Source organism: Plecotus auritus (assembly GCF_963455305.1).
Source record: "Plecotus auritus genome assembly, chromosome: X".
Lineage (NCBI taxonomy): Eukaryota > Metazoa > Chordata > Mammalia > Chiroptera > Vespertilionidae > Plecotus > Plecotus auritus.
This window is the reverse complement of record NC_137784.1, coordinates 11,438,322-11,457,898: the sequence shown is the minus strand read 5'-3', so window position 1 is coordinate 11,457,898 and position 19,577 is coordinate 11,438,322. Positions and strand designations below refer to the sequence as shown.

At 39.9% G+C, this 19,577-nt stretch overlaps 1 protein-coding gene across 4 annotated transcripts in view; it reads right to left on the bottom strand.

Moving 5' to 3' along the window:
- Positions 1-19,577, bottom strand: part of PPEF1 (protein phosphatase with EF-hand domain 1) — a 121,696-nt gene that overhangs the window by 30,928 nt on the left and 71,191 nt on the right. For all 4 annotated transcript variants that reach the window (XM_080652664.1, XM_080652662.1, XM_080652663.1 and 1 more), the window contains one exon: positions 16,519-16,565. In XM_080652664.1, coding sequence (XP_080508790.1) covers positions 16,519-16,565 — 47 coding nt within the window. The remainder of the gene's footprint in view (positions 1-16,518; positions 16,566-19,577) is intronic.

Genomic DNA, 19,577 nt, shown 5'->3' with positions numbered 1-19,577 from the left:
TGGATACGAAAGTGCCCAGGAATGTATAAGGCACCGATAATTGTGTGTAAGGCTGATACACCAGTACACTCTGATACAATCACACTACTGATAGCCAGTGTGTGTTCTCACTGCTCACTGACCAGACCATATTTATTGTTAAATATTTTGATGATCACTCCTGAGTATGAGATAACACCTTTAAACACAGTGTTAGCATGACAAATAACTGGGATCAGGACAATATACTTGAAAACAAGTATTCGCAAAGATAGATGCACCCCTATATTCATTGCAGCATTATTCATGGTGGCCAAGACATGGAGAGAGCAAAAGTGTCCTGCGATAGAGGACTGGATAAAGATGTGGTACATATACACAATGGAATACTATTCAGCCATAAGAAAATATGAAATACTGCCATCTGCAACAACATGGATGAACCTTAAGAATATTATGCTAAGTGAAATAAGTCAGTCAGAAACAGCTAAGAACCATATGATTTCACTCATATGTGGGACATAAAACTGAAACTCATGGGCACAAACAGCAGTGTGGTGGTTGGCAGAGGGAAGGTGATGGGGGCAGTGAAGAGGGTCCTAATATATGGTAAAGGAAGATTTGACTTTGGGTGATGCGTACACAGTGCAATATACAGATCTTGCAACATAGAAATCCACACCTGAAAGCTTTATGATCATATTAACCAATGTCACCCCAATATATTTAATTTTTTAAAAGTTAATTCTTGACATTAAAATTTAAAATATCAATCAGAGCTAAGTAAAAGAAAGAATTGTTGGAAAATATATTATTTACCATAAAGAGCAAGCAGATAAAAAATCTCTCACACAGAACAAAAAGGAAAATGATGAAAATAACGAGTAAGAGATTAGAATTCAGAGCCAAGAGAACTAATATGCCAATAAAAATAAGCATTCCAGAATCAGGAAAAAGGAACAGATGGAGAAGAGGCAATAATTACATAAACAAGAGGGAATTTTCTATGATTAAAAAGAGATTTCCACCTGAAGTTTGAAAGAGATCATGACTCCTGTGCACAACTGATGGGGAAAAAATATCCTATTACCTGGTAAAAGTCTTAGAAGCTGCCAGACAGAAAGAATAAATTACAAAGGGAAAAGACTCATCCAAGCATCAGACTCCTCGCCTGTAGTAGTGGGAGGTAGAAAATAGTAGAATTAAAACTACAAATTAAAAGGAGAAAAGGACCCAGGGGTGGGCAAACTTTTTGACTCGAGGGCCACAATGGGTTCTTAAACTGGACCGGAGGGCCGGAACAAAAGCATGGATGGAGTGTTTGTGTGAACTAATATAAATTCAAAGTAAAGGAGCGGAGGGGAGAGCAAGAGAACCAGATAGAACAGCCGGATCCGGCCCGCGGGCCGTAGTTTGCCCACAGCTGGTAGACTAAGACATCATTAACTTCTGAGAGGGATAGAAAATATTTGCATATGTGTCAAATATCAAATACCACCAAGAATATAAATGTTATTAGGGGTGGAAGAAAGACATGTGAATATGTAGTAATCTAATACTACAACAAATGAATACATATTGGTTGCTTTTTATGTAATAGAGACAGTTTTAGGTGCTAGAAAGACAGAAGTAAACAATAAAAAGTCCCTGCATTCAAAGAAAATAGCACCTACATGTCCCATAGAGGAAAACACTGAAGAAAATATTCTAACCAAATAACAGCAGTAATAATAAAAAGTCCTGAAGCTGGGAAAAGAACAAGAGGAACAAATACAGACATGTAAAATGAACCTTGAAATGTAGAAATATAAATCAATAGTGAAAATGTGAAACTTGCATTTAAATACTAAGCAAGTATTATAGAAACAAAAAAGACATACTATGAAGGAACACCTAATAATGGTTAAGAACTAAAAATATGGCGTGAGCAATAGCCAGTACTTAGAGAGGGCAGGGGTGGTGAAGGAAGAAAAGCAAAATGCTCTACAAATCTCATCTGAATGTGGGACATATATAGAAAAGTGTGAAATAAATACATTTATCCTATTGGAGGAGAGAGAGAATAATTGTGGAAAAATAAAGTTATGGCTATTTGAGAAACACATACACATTATTAATTAAAAATGTCAGGAATGGGAAGAAACTCAATAGTGAATGGGAAAGCACAGTAAAACTGCCAAAGAAAACAACAATAAAAAAGAAAACTTCAACAAAACAGCAGAAAGAAAAATAAAAGGATGAAAACAAGTTAAATAAATAGTAAACAAAGTAGAAGAAAAATTTTCAAAAAATATCTGTTTTACTAATTGTGAATGGATTAAATTCTACCTTTACACTACTAAGATTACCAGACTACAAAACTCAGGCATACATACAGTTTGTGAGAAAGGAAAGTTGAAAGTAAGGTAAATGCAACAAAGAGAAAGCAAAAATTCAAATAAAAATGCCAAACAAAGTGGAATTTAAAGTACTAAACAATATCACAAAGCAACATTACATCATATTAAGAGGTATTTTATGAAGAACATACATTTCATGAATTTGTATTCAATACAAAAAGGAGCAAGTTTTTGCTTCATGTATTTGGCTATTATAAATGCAAGAAGAAATTATTTAAAAATATAAACATAACAAAATATTCAGATTGAATTATTGGTTTAAAATAATAAACACAAATTCCTACTATGCAGCTGTAGTAGGATATCTTACCCTTTGAGACAGCATGGATGGACCTGGAGACTATTACGTTAAGTGAAATAAACCAATCAAAGAAAGACAAATACTAGTATCACATGATCTCACTTATTTGTGGAATCTAATGAACAAAATGAATTGACCAACAAAATAAGAGCTGAGGCACAGAGGCATGGAACAGACTGACATATTTTGGTGTATGTGTGGCGGGGGCAGAAGAGATAAACCAAAGAACTTATATACTTACTAGAGGCCCAGTGTGTGGATTCGTGCACCGGTGGGGTCCCTTGGCCTGGCCTGCACCCTCTCACAATCCAGGACCCCTCAGGGGATGTCAGAGAGCCGGTTTCGGCCTGATCCATGCAGGCCAGGCCGAGGGACCCCACCAGTACATGGATTTGTGCACTGGGCCAGTTTCAGCCCGATCTTTGCAGGCTAGGTTGAGGGACCCCACCGGTACATGAATCCGTGCACCAGGCATCTAGTATGCATATAAGATCTTTGGTTAATCTTTTTCTGCCCTCCCTCCTCCCCACTTCTCTCTGAGATTCATCAGTCTGTTCCATGTTTCCATGCCTGTGGTTTCTGCTTGTGTTGAGTGTCTGCCCTCCTGGTGGTCAGTGCACATCCTAGCTACCAGCCAGTCAGCCAGTCAGCCAGTCAGCCGGTCACTTAGCCTTTTATATATATAGATATGCATTGGACACAGAAAATAGGGCGGTGAAGGCCTGGGTGGGTAGAGGCTGGGCAGAGGAGCATAAAGGGAAGGAAAATGGGGGGACACATGTAATACTGTCAATAATTTAAAAATATTAGTAATATTATACACAAATATTTTGACATTCCCTTTATTTTTTTTTAATTATTTTTTATTTATTTCAGAGAGGAAGGGAAAGGGAGAGAGAGAGTGGGGGGAAACAACAATGATGAGAGAGAATCATTGATCAGCTGCCTCAGACATGCCCCACACTGGGGATTGAGCCTACAACCCGGGCATGTGCCCTGACCGGGAATCAAACTGTGACCTCCTGGTTCATAGGTCAACACTCAACCACTGAGCCACGCCAGCTGGGCAACACTCCCTTTAAAGGTAAAGCCTAATTTGCCATCTCTTGAATGTAGGCTGGACTTAGTGATTTGCTTCTAACAAATAGGGAAAAAAGCAGAAGTGATGGCGTGCAACTTTGGAGACTTAAGTTAAAAAGGACACTACAGCTTTCTGTCTGCTTTCTCTATCTTAGATTATGCACTCTGGGGAAAGCCAGCTGCTGCACCATGAGACTACTCAGGAACCTTATGGAGTGGCCCATGTAGCTGATCTGCCAATAGCCAGAAAAGAACTGAATTATTGTGCCTATAGCCATATGAGTTAGCAATCTTGGAAATCGGTCCTCCAGCCCCAGTCAACCTTTCAAATGACTATGTCCCTGGCCAATAGTTTGAATGTCTTAACCACCCCGCTAAGCTGCACTCAAATTTCTGACCCACAGAAATTGTGAGGTAAATGTTTATAGATTTAAGCCACTAAGTATTGAAGTAATTTATTACACAGCAATATGTAACATGCATATTTAGACAGATATAATAATAAATATATATGGAAAAATTAGTATATAAACAATGGACTTAATAGATGGAAATATGAAGAACTTTGCATTCTATAAATAGAGAACATAATTAATTTTCCTTTGTCTATACAGCATCATGTACTTGATTTTGAAGAAATCCTTAACAAATTCAAAATGAGAAACATTTTATAGGATATATTCTCATATCATAATCCAATAAAATTTGAAAAAATAAAAATGTTGTTCAAAAAATTTGAGCTCCTTAAATTTTTAAGATCCTAAATTAAAAATTGTAGTCTTGATAAACATTGAATTAAGAGGAAATTAAAAGCAATATCACAAGTTCAATAGAAGGCTCAGTCATAACTAAAAAAAGATGTGTAGTCTTAAATACCTTCATTCGTACAGAAGATGCACATGAAAGACTGTATTCATCTTAAAAAATTAGAATGTAACAATAAAATCAATAAAATAAAGATAAAAGCTAAAATTAATAAAATAGAACACAAACAAAAAGAAAAAATACAGGGATGGGCAAAAGTGGGTTTACAGTTGTAATACAATAATTAATAAATATTAATACAAGAATAAACTATGTATTTAGCATACTCACAACTATAAACCTACTTTTGCCAATCCTGTATATAAATCCATAGGGTGATTCTTTGAAAAATCAGTAACATCAATAAAATTGATAAATTCATTATGAGCCTGACTGACGCTAAGTGAAAAAAGAGAGAATGAATATAAAAGATTAAAGATCAGAAAAAAGACATAAAGATATGGAGATATAAATAAAAGAATTACATACAAGTAAAATATATAATAACCACATCCATGGCAATGTACTTTCACAATCTAGAAAAAATAGAGGATTTCCTTGAACATTAGAAACTACCAAAACTAAGAGAAAAGAAGTAGAAAACTTACAGTGCATTGGTTCCATATGGCTTTATAGCAGAGCTCTATCTCCGTTTTCAAGAGAAAATAGTTTTTTAAATCCTTTTCTGAGGATATTTTTTATTGATTTTAGAGAGAGAGGAAGGGAGAGAAAGATGGAAGGGAGGGAGGGAGGAAAATAGGTAGATAGATAGGTGTATAGATAGATAGATAATAGAGATAGATAGATGATAGATAGATAGATAGATAGATAGATAGATAGATAGATAGAAACATTGTTCACTTGCCTCTGGTAAGCACCCCAACCGGGGATCAAACTGGCAACCTAGGTATGTGCCTGGAGATGAATCAAACCCACCACCTTTCTGGTGCACAGGATGATGCTCAACCAACTGAGCCACCCAGCTGGGCAAAAGTAAATAGTTTTAATGTTATTTAAATCAATGGTTCCTTTCTTTGGTTGCAGATTAAGATCACTTGCGGAGCTTTTAAACATACGTAGGTGTCCATCAGAATTTCTGGGATTGGGACTCAGGTATCGGTATTTTTCTTCCAATTCCTTGGGTGATTACAATGTATAATCGAGTTTGAGAACTAGGGATTTAAGTTCCAAACTATAGAAAAAAATGAAAATCTTTCCAGCTCATTTCATAAAACTATAATATCAAAATTTGAGAAAAGCATTCAACTGTCTAAATTTATACTATTACTAGAGGCCTGGTGCATGAAATTCGTGCATGGGGAGGTGTCCCTCAGCCCGGCCTGCACCCTCTTGCAATCCGGGACCCCTTGAGAGATTTCCGACTGCCTAAACTGACATCTCTCGCACAATCCGGGACTGCTGGTTCCTAACTGCTCACCTGGCCTGCCTGCCTGATCGCCCCTAATCACTCTGCCTGCCTGCCTGATCACCCCTAACTGCTCACCTGCCTGCCTGATCGCCCCTAACTGCCTCAGCACCTGCTGCCATGGCTTCATCCAGAGGATACACAGAATGATGTCCAGAAGGACGTTTGGCTGTCCAGTCTAATTAGCATATTAGGTTTTTATTATTATAGCTATTTGGATGGTAAACATGTTTTCAACTGTGATGATAAATTTTCTTGTATTAGAACTTACTCATCTCCAGTTAAAGCAAACTTTGCTTATAGGTATTTTATCTCTACTGTGAGCAAAGAATAATGAATTTCTTTAATCAAACCTAATTTTAAGTCAAAAATAATAATGGTCAGCTGAGCCATCTACCTTATACAGCATGCTTGACACCCAATGAGTTTTAACATTTTCAAAGTCACACACATCAAAAGACTGTGATTTGTGATCATGAAGGCCACTCAATAGAATATATCAGTCTCTGGAAGTGATTCTAAAAGGAGTTCTAAATGTGTATACATGTTGAGCCTCTTAAGTCAACTGCTTCAAAGAAGGCAAGACTCATTTGGATGTATAAGGTCTGCCCTGTTGGTTCAGGATTAGACATATTACTTTATACAGTCTGAGTAAAAAATGTTTTAGTCTTAGAATAATACAGGAACTGAAAAATAGATAAGAGGATGAGGAGCTAAGTCTCCTGGGACATAAGTTTCTAGAGCAGTGGTTCTCAACCTTTTTAATGCTGTGACCCTTTAATACAGTTCCTCATGTTGTGGTGACCCCCAACCATAAAATTATTTTCGTTGCTACTTCATAACTGTAATTTTGCTACTGTTAATGAATCGTAATGTAAATATCTGTGTTTTCCAATGGTCTTAGGCGACACTGCTAGCGGTTCTCAACCTGTGGGTCGCAACCACTGCTCTAGAACATTTAGGCTTTGAATTACTGAGATTTCTCTGGGTTTCCTTCAAAGAAGCAAAACCTGCTGCTATAGCCCATCCTTCACTCAGTTCCAGCAGACCAAACTCTCTGGCTTATTCTGCTGCTGACATATACAATAAACCATCTATGACATGGAAATGAAGTTGACAAATATAGAAAACTCAGGGTAACCACAATTCTGAACAGCATTCAGATGACCTGCCGGGGGAAAAACAGCAGACTACAATTAATTAATTGGAGTAAAGACAAAAATGTTTCCCGATATTGTCATCTGTTTTCTACTGGAGCATTTTAAAATAGACATCTAGAAGGTATCCCAACTTATGTGGACATTTTTATGCACATCATACAATAATTTCTGTACCTCAACTCCATAATATTTTAATTTTATATTTTGTGAATCCTATTTTAGAGATCTGATCTTTTGATTGCAACATACTACCTTAATCTGAAAAAGAAAATAATGGACTACTGTGGCAGTGTGAAGCATATCAGTGATAGAGAAAAAAGAAAATATTTAATGAACTTCTCAACTGAAAAATCACAGGCATCGGGGGTGGAGGATGATAGGAAGAGAGAAAGAAAACAAACACCAAGATGGCAACGCTTCCAATGGACAGCATCAGTATAATACCCACAGGGTTAAGAGTTAATTAGCTTCTCTCTGTCCATGTGCATCTCTTTTTCAGCTTCAGGAGGTCTCCATTCACAGCATGAATTTAACAAAATAATTTGCCAATACTTGATCTAAAATTTCAAGCTTTGTTTCCAGTGAGGAAAAATGTCTTGCAATGTTAGCAAGGCTAACTAAGGCTCTGAATGAAGTATTTCAAATTGGTCATTCTAATTAAGCAAAAGTGGCTGATTTAAATTAACTTGTTCAGAAAATAAAATCTAAAAATATGACCTAACCAATGCTATGTAAATTGGTTCACTTGATGATATTGGAGCCATATAAAGTTGAGATGCCTTTCAACACAGGCCTGTTATGGGTAACAGTGTGGTGCTCAAAGGAAAAAATCCAGATAGGATTATGAGCTGAAAAAGTCTGGTTTAGTAAAAAGGTGCTAAATGGTATAATTTTTAAGGACAACCAAATATTGTTTTGTTTTGTTTTTGTTATTGTTAATCCTCACCTGAGGTTATTTTTCCATTGATTTTTAGAGAGAATGGGAGGGAGGGAGAGAAACAGAGAGAAATATTGATGGGAGAGAGACACATCGATTGGTTGCCTCCCACAAACACCCCAACCGAGCCTGCAACTGAGGTATGTGCCCTTGACTGGAATCGAACCCAGGACCTTTCAGTCCATGGGCCGACGCTCTATCCACTGAGCCAAACCAGCAGGACAACCAAATATTAAAGAAACCAAGATCTTAAAACAAACAATCATTAGTGTGAACCTCATCATTTATTGCAATGCATCACAAAAAGTATCCTAATATATAAAAACCCAGGGTCCATAACATCCAAAACAACCAAAGGCTCAACCGAAGGCTCAACCGACCAGAAGTCAGTGCTCAGTTGCCATGGCGATCCAGCACTGACTGCTGCTGCGGGCGCCCCAGCCCAGCACTGACTACCAAGGGGGCTGCAAATTAGGCCCAAAGAGAGGCCCAGGGAGAGAGAGGCAGGGTCTGATCTGTAGCCTCCATGGCAGCTGTTGATCAGCACTTGCCTCTCTCTTTCGCTCCGGCTTGGCCAGCAGCCACACCTCTCTTTCTCTGGGGCCTCCACTGGGGCTGCTGATCAGCCCCGCCTCTCTGATCAGGCCCGTTGATAGGCCCAAAGACACTGACTGTCATAGAAACCGACCAATCAGAACAAAACCTGGGTGAAGTGTGAGGACCCAATGGCTGCCTAGGAGGCGGAGCTTTGACGCTGACTGGCATAGAAACCGACCAGTCAGAACCAAATCTGGGTGGAGTGCCAGGAGCCAATGGCTGCCTAGGAGGCAGAGCTTTTGACGCTAACTGGCATAGAAATCGACCAATCAGAACCAAATCTGGGTGGAGTGCAAGGAGCCAATGGCTGCCTAGGAGGTGGAGCTTTTGACACTGACTGGCATAGAAACTGACCAATCAGAACCTAATCTGGGTGAACTGTGAAGGCAGAACCTAAGGTGGGGGCTGAGGAGGGGTTTTAAGGGCAACAACTGTTTGGTGTAAGGTGTAATAAAGTGGTTCAATTTTTAAATGACTGGTTTGGCAGTATAGTGCATATGGCTGGCTATCAGTCCATATATAGGGATTATGTATTTTTATCTGCCAAGAGCATCTCCTCCTGATGAAAAAGGCTCCCCCCCCCCCCCCGATTTAAGCAATCCTATCCTATATAATCTATCTATACCTGTGGTCAGCAAACCGCAGCTCGCAAGCCACATGCAGCTCTTTGGCCCCTTGAGTGTGGCTCTTCCACAAAATACCACAGCCTGGGCAAGTCTATTTTGAAGAAGTGGCGTTAGAAGAAGTTTAAAAAATTTGGCTCTCAAAATAAATTTCAATCATTGTACTGTTGATATTTGGATCTGTTGACTAATGAGTTTGCCAACCACTGATCTATACTAATAAAAGGGTAATATGCTAATTAGGCTGGGTTGACTGGCCACCTTCCAGACGTTTGACTTCCTTCCAGACAAAGCCATGGTGGTGGGGGCCAAGGCAGAGGCTGTTAGGGGCGATCAGACTGGCAGGGGAGGGAAGTTTGGGACGAGATCAGGACGGCAGGGGAGGGCAGTTGGGGGCAAGATCAGGCTGGCAGGAGAGGGCAGTTGGGGGCAACCAGGCCAGCAGGAGAGGGCCATCGGAGGTGAGATCAGGCCGGCAGGGGAGGGAAGTTGGGGACGAGATCAGGCCTGCAGGGGAGGGCAGTTGGGGGCAAGATCAGGTTGGCAAGGGAGGGCAGTTAGGGGCGATCAGGCAGGCAGGCAGAGAGGTTAAGGGCGATCAGGCAGGCAGAGAGGTTAGGGGCGATCAGGCAGGCAGGCAGGTGAGCAGTTAGGTGCCAACAGTCCCAGATTGTGAGAAGGATGTCCGACTGGAGAGGGTGCAGGCTGGGCTGAGGGGACCCCCCCCCCGCCCCTTGTGCATGAATTTCATGTACCAGGCCAGTAGTCTATAATAACAAAAGCATAATATGCTAATTAGACTGAATGACTTTCTGGGTGACCTTCCAGACGACAACGCTATGACACCCACTGGCGCTAGGCCAGGCAAGGTGGGTGCTATGTGATTGGTCGGGAACCCAGGCATCACCCCATGATCGCTCCGCAGAGGGAGGCCCAGGCCACCGACTGGTGGGCTGCAGTGGGTGGGCAGGGCTTCTCTCTGCAAGGGAAGCCCAGGTCCCAGGTGCCTGCCAGCAGCCAGAGGGAAGCCCGGGTCCCAGGTGCCAGAGGGAAGCTGGTGCCGGCAGCTGGGGGAAGGAAGGCCTACTCTTGCACAAATTTTGTGCATCAGGCCTCTAGTCTATATATATAAAAGGCTAAGTGACCGACCGTCCATCCGTCCGTCCCACCAACTGGTACATGTGACGCACACTGGCAATTTAAAAATAAACGTTGACTCATGCATGCGCAATAGATATAAAGCTCTCGCTGGCGCCAATAGCATGCGTGTGTTTCGATCTGTCATTGTCAATCGTGAATTTGGTTGTTTTTGTTGAAATTCTGAAGCTGAAAGAAAGCAGCATCATCAAGAGAATATGTCTGAAGACCAACTATTGGCACAATGTAACTCTGAAGCCGAAAGAAGCTGGCGTCATCGACAGAATGCATTAAGAGTGTTTTTATTGTTAATGTGGTATGTAGGGAGATATTAGAATAAGTTTAATCAATTTATGAGTCATTGTTTTTATCAATGTTGTTTTTATATCATGTTTTGTTTTTATATCATGTCTTTATTGTTGTTATATATATTTATATATTATTTTCATATACATTTTACTAATTTTCTTTCACCTCTGATACTTCTATTATAGAGAAAGGGCAAATAGCAATATTAAAATATTTCTTCTAATTAATTTCCTTTCAATGTGCATGAATCCGTGCACTGGGCCATTAGTATACGAATAAAATCTTTTCCAATCCTCCAAAACTTTCCTTCATTATTTAGGCAATTACTAAAATTATTTGATTGTCTTAAATGTCACCTCCTCTAGGAAGTCTCCCATGAGGTTAGGTGCCCCTCCAATGTGCTCCCTTGGAGTCTCGTGCTTATCCCAATTATAACTCATCCCACCCTGAATTGTCCTGTTGTTTTATTAGTTGACCTTCCTTCACTAAACTGTGATGTCTTTGGAGCCAAAAACTGTGTTTCAGTCACACTGTATCACCAACTTTTAGCAGAATACCTCATTCATAAAAGGCGTTTAATACATATACATAAAATGAATGAACTTCATAATCATCTATGTATCTTTCCACAGTTTATATAGTACCTTGAACACTGTAGGGACCAGACAGAAGTTCATTGAATAAATAAATTGGTAGACAGATTCAATTTAACATATGTTTGGATAACAATAGAAGTCTTAAACTAAACCAACCACTTGAATGAAAAGAGTAATATGACTTGGCTGGTGTGGATCACTGGTTGAGTGTCTATCTATGAACACATTTTGATTCCTGGTCAGGGCACATACCTGGGTTGTGGGCTCAATCCCCAGTAGGGGGCATGTAGGAGGCAGCTGATCTATGATTCTCTCTCATCATTAATGTTTCTCTTTTTCTCTCTCCCTTCCTCTCTGAAATAAGTGTGTGTGTGTGTGTGTGTGTGTGTGTGTATTATATAATTTTTGTTAAGTAATGTAGTGAGGCATCTCAGGGGAACCCTACATTATAACTCTTGCTCTCAGGCTATGCCCTTGGTTGGCCTTGGTCAGGCCCCAGTGCTGCAGCCTACTGATCCTATTTATATATATAAAAGCCTAAGCGACCAGCTGGCCAACCAGTCAGTAGCTATGATGCGCACTGACCACCAGGGGGCAGATGCTCAATGCAGGAGCTACTGAGCTGCAGTCAATTGGCAGCAGCGGTTCTCAGGTGACGCACCTGGAACCAGAGAGGAGGGAGCCCGATTCCAGGGGGTGTCACCCGAGAACTGCCCTCTCGCAATCTGGGACCCCTTGGGGGGTGTCAGAGAGCCAGTTTCAGCCTGATCCCCGCAGGCCAGGCCGAGGGACCACACTGGTGAACAGCACCGGGCCTCTAATACTGTATAAAAGAACTGATGAAGAAGAAATTGTCTAGCAAAACACCAACAGAAAGGTAAAATTTTTCCTGATTTCAAAGCCTGAGGTTTTTCTGGTTTCTACTTTGGGTTGACAGAGAAGAATCAGTTAGTGGGAGCATAATATAAACCTGGTCATTTATAGCTCCAAGAATCTCCAACAGGATGTAGTTTGCCAAACTATTCCCTATCATTCAAGTTCAATCGGAACTTGAATAAACTAAAAATAATTTTTATAAATAAAATTAAGATAGGTTGATAATGTTAAATTAAATAAGGATTAGTTAAAGCATGGTCTCTAGCTTCTTCTAAACAGAAGACAGCTAGCCCATGGCTTACAGTGAGGCAGCTCAATCCTGCGTGCTCCTATGAATGAACCAGAGGAAAGCTCTACATGCAGGGCATTACCAGTAATCAGGATTGAACATGCTGTGGATGCATTATCACTGTGAGAATCAGCCACCATCAAAGAAACTCTACCATTTCCTGAAGCAATCAAGTGATTGCTTAGGTCGCAGCACCTGTTGTAATCCCTTCACAGGCGACCTTTGTATTTGATGCCAAAAGAGAAATCCACCCCTCCCCACCTTTTTCCTCATTTTAAGATGTTCTTCCTTTCCTCCTCATCTACTTTCCTGGCCCATTATTCTTATCTAAATGAATCTTACTTTTTTTAATGTTCGCTAAGGCCCAATAATGATACTTACTCATACTGTAAGCATTGCTGAAATGAATTTTCCAGATCACTGAAGCGTACTCCTTTAAAAGCTAGACTACATTTTAAAATTACTTGAGCCACTTTGGCTGGGAATTTTTAAAATGTGCATTTGTTTCTTTACTCCTTAACAAAGTATACACTGTAGAACTTGAAACCTTCTTGACCATGCAGACACATCAAACTAAGCATGCCCTTAGGCCCTCTGAGAACTACAGAACACTCTTCCCAATCTATACACACAGCCCCCGATCCCTGAAGATTACGACTTCATAGCCCGCCTCATTTTTAGAGTTCTAGATCTCCTCTTACTGTTAGGAACATAATTTACTTTTCTTCAGTGTCACTGAATCTCACTTTCACGTTTCCCCTCCCACTCTCTAATCTGTTGGGGGGGGGGTGGGGAAGCCAGACTGGCAAACTTGCAGAAAATGTGTCACATAAGGTTTTACTGATATATATGTTCACTGGTCTTTGAGTAAGGGTCTAGGACCTCTCCTGTGAGTAAGGTGCATTGGACAAGAATTTCAAGAGCTCAGAGACACTTTTTACTTAATTCTGGGTTTCTGTGGAAGTGATAAGTAGATGGGAGTTTGACCTCGGGGTACAGATATCACTGACATTTGTATTCATGTATAAACACTGTTTTCAGAACAGTTTGTATTTGTGGTTTTAGGAAGCACTATAGCCTATACTCTGCCATCTATCATTCCTCATTTAAACTTCAGATTAAAAACTGAGAAAGAAAAAGGCAAAACACTGACTTTTACAAGTTAGAGATCATCAAATAGCCTAGTTTTCTGAGACATCTCTGTCCTGCCCTTTTCTTTCTCAGCCCTTAACTTAGGACACTCATTGCCAGGAAGCTAAGAGACTCGCCATTCGCCATCATCATAAGCACACCAGGTCATTCTCCCTTCTCAGACACCATTAACTACACCATCTTTTCAATTTCTTAAAGTGGAACCTTGCTGTCATCAAGGCCTCTTCCCTCAATTTCCCCTTTTAAATCAGGCAATTTCAAGATTCTGGTGCATGATGTTTTTTCCATTTTACCTGCTTCTCGCTAAAGCCTGTAAAATTCTAATTCATGGCTCTTGCAGACTTCTGCTTTCCGAACAGGCCTCTCACCTCCCTCTACCCAAATCCATCCCAAATAATAGTGCCCACTCTTTCATCACTGGCCTCTCAATCTCTACTTCCTGAACACTCTCATTGGTTAACTCTCAAAATATTTTTTGCTCTCATGTGAAAGCTATATTTTCACCTTTAGATCTTTTTATAGTACTTCTTAACACCCACCTCCTCCTGTTCGATCTTTACATTAGCTCCTTCCAGTTTTATATATTCCATATAGTTCACCCCTGGAATTAAAGCAATATGTTGGAATTCTCTTTTCTCAAGTCTACTCCAGAGGCCTTTCCCTGATCACACCTTAATATCTTCAACTACCTCTAGAGAAATTTTCTTTTCTAAATGCCTTGAAAGTCACTTTCCCCATTTAATTTACTCAACTATTTTCCCTTTTATGTATTTCCCAAAACCTCCAGAGCAATACTTACCAGATTTTTTTGTGTGGTTATTCCACACTCACCTCTGCCCCTCCTTCCTCACATTGTAATTGTCAACAAATCAGGGCTGAACTTCTGAACATTTATATGGTGCTATATAGAGTTCCACAAATGCCATTCCCCAAACTGTGCAACTCCTTGGTGTCCTCTCACCATTCTATCATTTCTAGATCTATCACAGCTTTCTGGTTTGGAAAGTAGAATCCCCATTTCATAGTAAATAAACTCCCTTCTGCCTTCAACTCATTCAGAAAGACTTCGCTCTGAAAATCTGGGCCTGTCTTAAAGACACTGCTGTACTCCTGGCTCCTGCAGCCCTCCCAGAGGAAAGGATCTATTCTTCCACAGGACGGACATCTCAGGGTCAGGACTGGGGGAGGGTCTACTTACTCTTCAGAGCCACTAAAACACCAACCCAGCTTTTTATGTTGCCAGCATCAGGTAAAAGCTTCTACTCTTCCTTCAAGGCCCATGACCTGTGACTACACTTCCTTCCCCTGCTCCCCATCTCTTAGTCCTGTCACAAACTCACTTAATACGCCTGCTTTCCACATGCTTGACCTCTTCATGGCCTCTGTTCTCTTTTACTCACTTCAGCTACCCACTTTCTGGACCTCACTTTGGACCCATTCATCCCCTAGGATTACGCCCCTTGCAACTTCCCATCCATTCTGTTCCCTAAGGCCCTAACCCGTTAGTCTGCTCCCTGACCTCAGAGAACATGCTAATCCATCAATCCTCCCATTTCTCCCAGTTGATTGGCCCATCCTAGCTTCTCTTCCTTCCCTGCCCAGCTTGGATTCTGGGGCTGATTTCTAGACTGCTCTTTTACCAGTAACCTCAGCTTCCTACCAGCAAACCTTTGGCTGGACTTCCTGACACCAACCCACTACCTGGGCAGCCTCCCATTTCCTCTGACCCCACTCTCTGGCTATCATGTTCTAAGTCCTTGCTTAGGCCTCCTGCAGTCTCAATGGAATCACCTCCTAAGTGACAGCTCCATTCATCCACTCCTGGTTTGGTCTGCTCCTTTTCCTTCCAAGCTTCCATTCTGAACAGGTGACATGCAAACCTTTCATTTCTATAATAACTTAGTACTTAAAAATGCTTTTGAATATTTGTTATTTTATTCATAAGAAAATCTCTTATGAGGTGGAAGCTCAAGAATATTGTAGCCAAAAGAAAAATTAAGGTTTATGAAGCTATGTGACTTAAGCTCTCACAGTCTCCAAAGAGTAGGACTGATTGGCCACCATAATAATCAGAATATATTTTCTTTCAGTCCATCTGAGACACCTATGCTGTGCCCAATTCTTCAACATGCTACTTGTGGGGATGACACATTAATCAAAGACAGATCAAGGGATACCACTGTGAAGGCAGAGGTCACCTCAGGGTCAGTTTTCTACGTGCAGTCATCCCAGAAGCAAACATTCAATTGACAGCAGCTGAGTCAGAGAGAGAATTGACTCCAATCCAAGAGATGCAGAGAAATCCCATGCAGACCAAGCTGCTCTGTGTCCTCTGTGTGGACTCCCACCATCAAAACCCAACAAATGACGAGGAGCCATGGCACTGGAAGAGCAACTGAGCCCGGCAATGGTGAATCGGGTAGAGAAGAGAGCAATGTGGAACTTACTGGGGGGACTCCTTTCAGACATAATTAGTATGCATTGGAAGAGAAGCCTGGTATGTGATATGCTCACTTCTGAACAAAATAAAATAAAACAGACCGCTCCCCTCCCCATCCTGTGCCATCTAGACATCTACAATGTAATAAAGACCCCAAATACAATCAGGTACAAATCCCAAGGGCTACACAGATAACAATAACATTGAACAAAGACCCAAATTAAATTTTTAAAAAATTTTATGAAGTATGTGTAAGAAAAACCCAAAGGATAGCCCTCTACAAATCTTTCAGCTTCTTGCATAAAAGCTGCTTATTACATCTATATTTGTACACATCCCTATGAAAACGAATATTATCTGCCCTAGGATTGCTCCCAACAAAAATGCAAATATTTAGCAAAATAATCATTTACCTTGGAGAAGATCAAAAGGAGATCCTCTAATTTTCCATGTAAATCGCCTGGAGGGCAAATGAGAAATCACTCTTCAGTAGGAAACAAGAAAATGCCCATTTTGTTACAGAATTTTACAAACTGAAATATTGCTAATATAGTCAGTCCAACCATCCTCGGGGCATTCATTGGGTTTTACCCTGTGATGATATTAATTCCAGGTGCTATGGAAACTTTGTCCCCTTTCTATAGACGACAGCATCCAATATTGCAATTATCTATTCACTCCTGCCATTTACGCAGTGCTTACCTTACTCTGTGCCAAGCACTGTACTACAGGTTTACATTAATTATCTTGTTCAATCCTTATAACCACTCTATCAGATGGATATTATTTTCATTATTCTCATTTTACAAATGAGGCTCAGAGTTACCCAACTACCAAGTATCAGAGCTGGAACTTAAACCCAATTTTATCTCATTTCAAAACTAAAGCCCTCATTGATTATTCTGTAATTTAATCTCTAAAGGAGCAATAGGGTCTATCTTGGCATTAAACACCCAGGTGTTTCCTCTATACCCAGTGCATAGCAGGAACTCAATAAATACATTTAATTGCCAAATACGTAGCTTCTTAAAGCCATGTTTTAAAGGATATGTTCAGGTAGTTGCATTAGAAACTTAAAAAGTATGAGTAGATGGCTCAATTCTTTTGATGAGACAGTTATAAAAAATTAAAAGGAAAGCATTGCTTTATAAAACTCAGCTAACTAAGGGAAACTACATGAATATATGAAGCCATTAATTTAAAAACAAGAGTGAAAATATGAATATTTAAAAGGCCTACTTGGATAATTATTTCTAGGTAAATATCTTTCATAAGCTCTGATCATAAATATTTACTCCATATATCCAACTTAATTACCAAATAGAATTTAATTTGGAAAAAAATTTCCTCAATTTGTTTAAAAACCCACAACCAAATTCAAACAAATATATATATTAAATACTCCAATTATAATGGGAATGATAAAATTAAAATACTTATCACAGCACTTATTCATAAAATGACTGTAATATTAACATTAAGAGCATATTAATACTACTGTATACTTAAATCTCATGCTTTCATGTGGTCTCACTCTAAATCTAAAAAATAAAAATAGAAGGACTTTTTACTTATCAGTTAAATATATTTTTTACTTCTTTTATTTTCCTAATTGGCTTCTGGGTGACTCATCTTTCAAAGATTTGGGTAGACAGAACTGTTGAAGCTCTCATGCTAAAAATGAATTGGTTTCAGCATATTAAGAGACTATAAAAACATTTTTAACTTCTACTTGGGCAGCAAACAATAAAAGCCATATCATGGAAAGATAGCTACAGAAGGGTATTTCCACTGCAAACAAAAACGTGAGTGTACAACTGGTTATGGTTTATAACATAACTGTAGACTAAAACATCTCCTATATTTCTTGTGTGTGTGTCATCCTTGCACAGGGGCCATGCTAATCTTCTCTGTATCATTCCAATTTTAGTATATGTGCTGCAGAAGTGAGCATAAAACACTCCTATATTTCATGCATGCTGAGAACCATGTAGCATGTTTAGATGTGCATATAAAATATGCATCTGGAAATTAAGATGATGGTAAAATTTCATCACAATTTCTTTCCCTCTCCTAATACTATCTTAAACAGAAGATGTTTTTGAAAATATGAACCTAATTTTAATTTTTTAAAAATAATGACCAATTTTTCTAAGTTCAATGGGACTATTAAAATATAAAATAATTCCCATGCTATGGGAACCTACTGACCTTGGCTTTTCCTTTTACCAATGGTGCTATGTGGGAAAAGCCTAGAAATAAATGCCCACAATGCAGGGATCATTAAATGAATGGAACTGTCCCATCAATCTATATTCCCTAATCTTTGTCTCACGATGGAAAATGAAACACCAATCAGAGCAGTACATGATGTGGAGTTAGGATAGCAGATATGTAGCTGGCTCTAACTAGAGGGCCTGATTTTAATCCTGACCCTGTCACTAACCAGCTGAGTAAGCTTGGCATGATAGACAGATGGTCTCTGTAAGAACCTCTCATTTCTTACACTGTGTGATTCCAGGATTCCATGCCCTCTAATTAATTCATGTCTTCTTCCAGATCCTTTTATCCAAAGATAAGTCACAATGGCACCTGGAGGTATACTGAAAACATGTGGGGACAGGCCCCACTCTCTGTTTGGCCTATTATATACACTCTGAAAGCAAATCTAGCCCTGGCTTCATGGATAGGCATGGTTTCCTAAGTCTCATGACTCCAAATCCTTTGTTTCCATGAAAAGTAAGAGTCGGTGAAGCCTTGAATAAAAGGCCCCCACTGCTGAGATGCCTCATCTGCTTGGCAGAGATGTGGTGGCCTGATTAGGTTGGAATTAAACCATTGAAGACTCTTCAAAAACCTGAGTCAAGGCATGTCATGAAGTATGTGCTGCTACATCAAGTCCCTGTCACCACTATCAGATGCTAGAAATGGAAATGGTTTAATTAGATTGTCAAATCCACTTCTACCTGCCAGAGTAAAAGAAACACGGGCTAAAAATTGATTTGGAAAATAACAATCACTGTTTTGTAACCTAAAGGCTTAATTAGAAGTTAAGGGAGTTGCTGTTCCTTCCACGCACTCCATTCTCAGACAGTTGCAAGCATGCTGAGAGCACCAACTGTGTTGAATTTCAATGTGTACTGTTTCTTGAAGCAATATCCTGCCAGGCTGGCCTATAGGATAACACAATCTCAATCTTGTTATTTAGAAGAACAAGGAACAGATTTCTGGGACATTCCCACTTTTCTAAAAGCTGCAGAGACCAGTTGGAAAAATCTAAAACAGCAGCCAAAAGCAGAGAAGACTTTAATCTTCACCCTGCCTTTGGCTTTTCTCTTCCCAGCATAAGAGGCATGCAGAGGCCCACCTGGGAAAAGCAACATGGAACAAAGATAATGAGAGCTAGACAGAGGGCAAAGAACACTTATTCCACCCATGGGTGGTTTCTGTATTAAAATGCTGCCTTTATAAA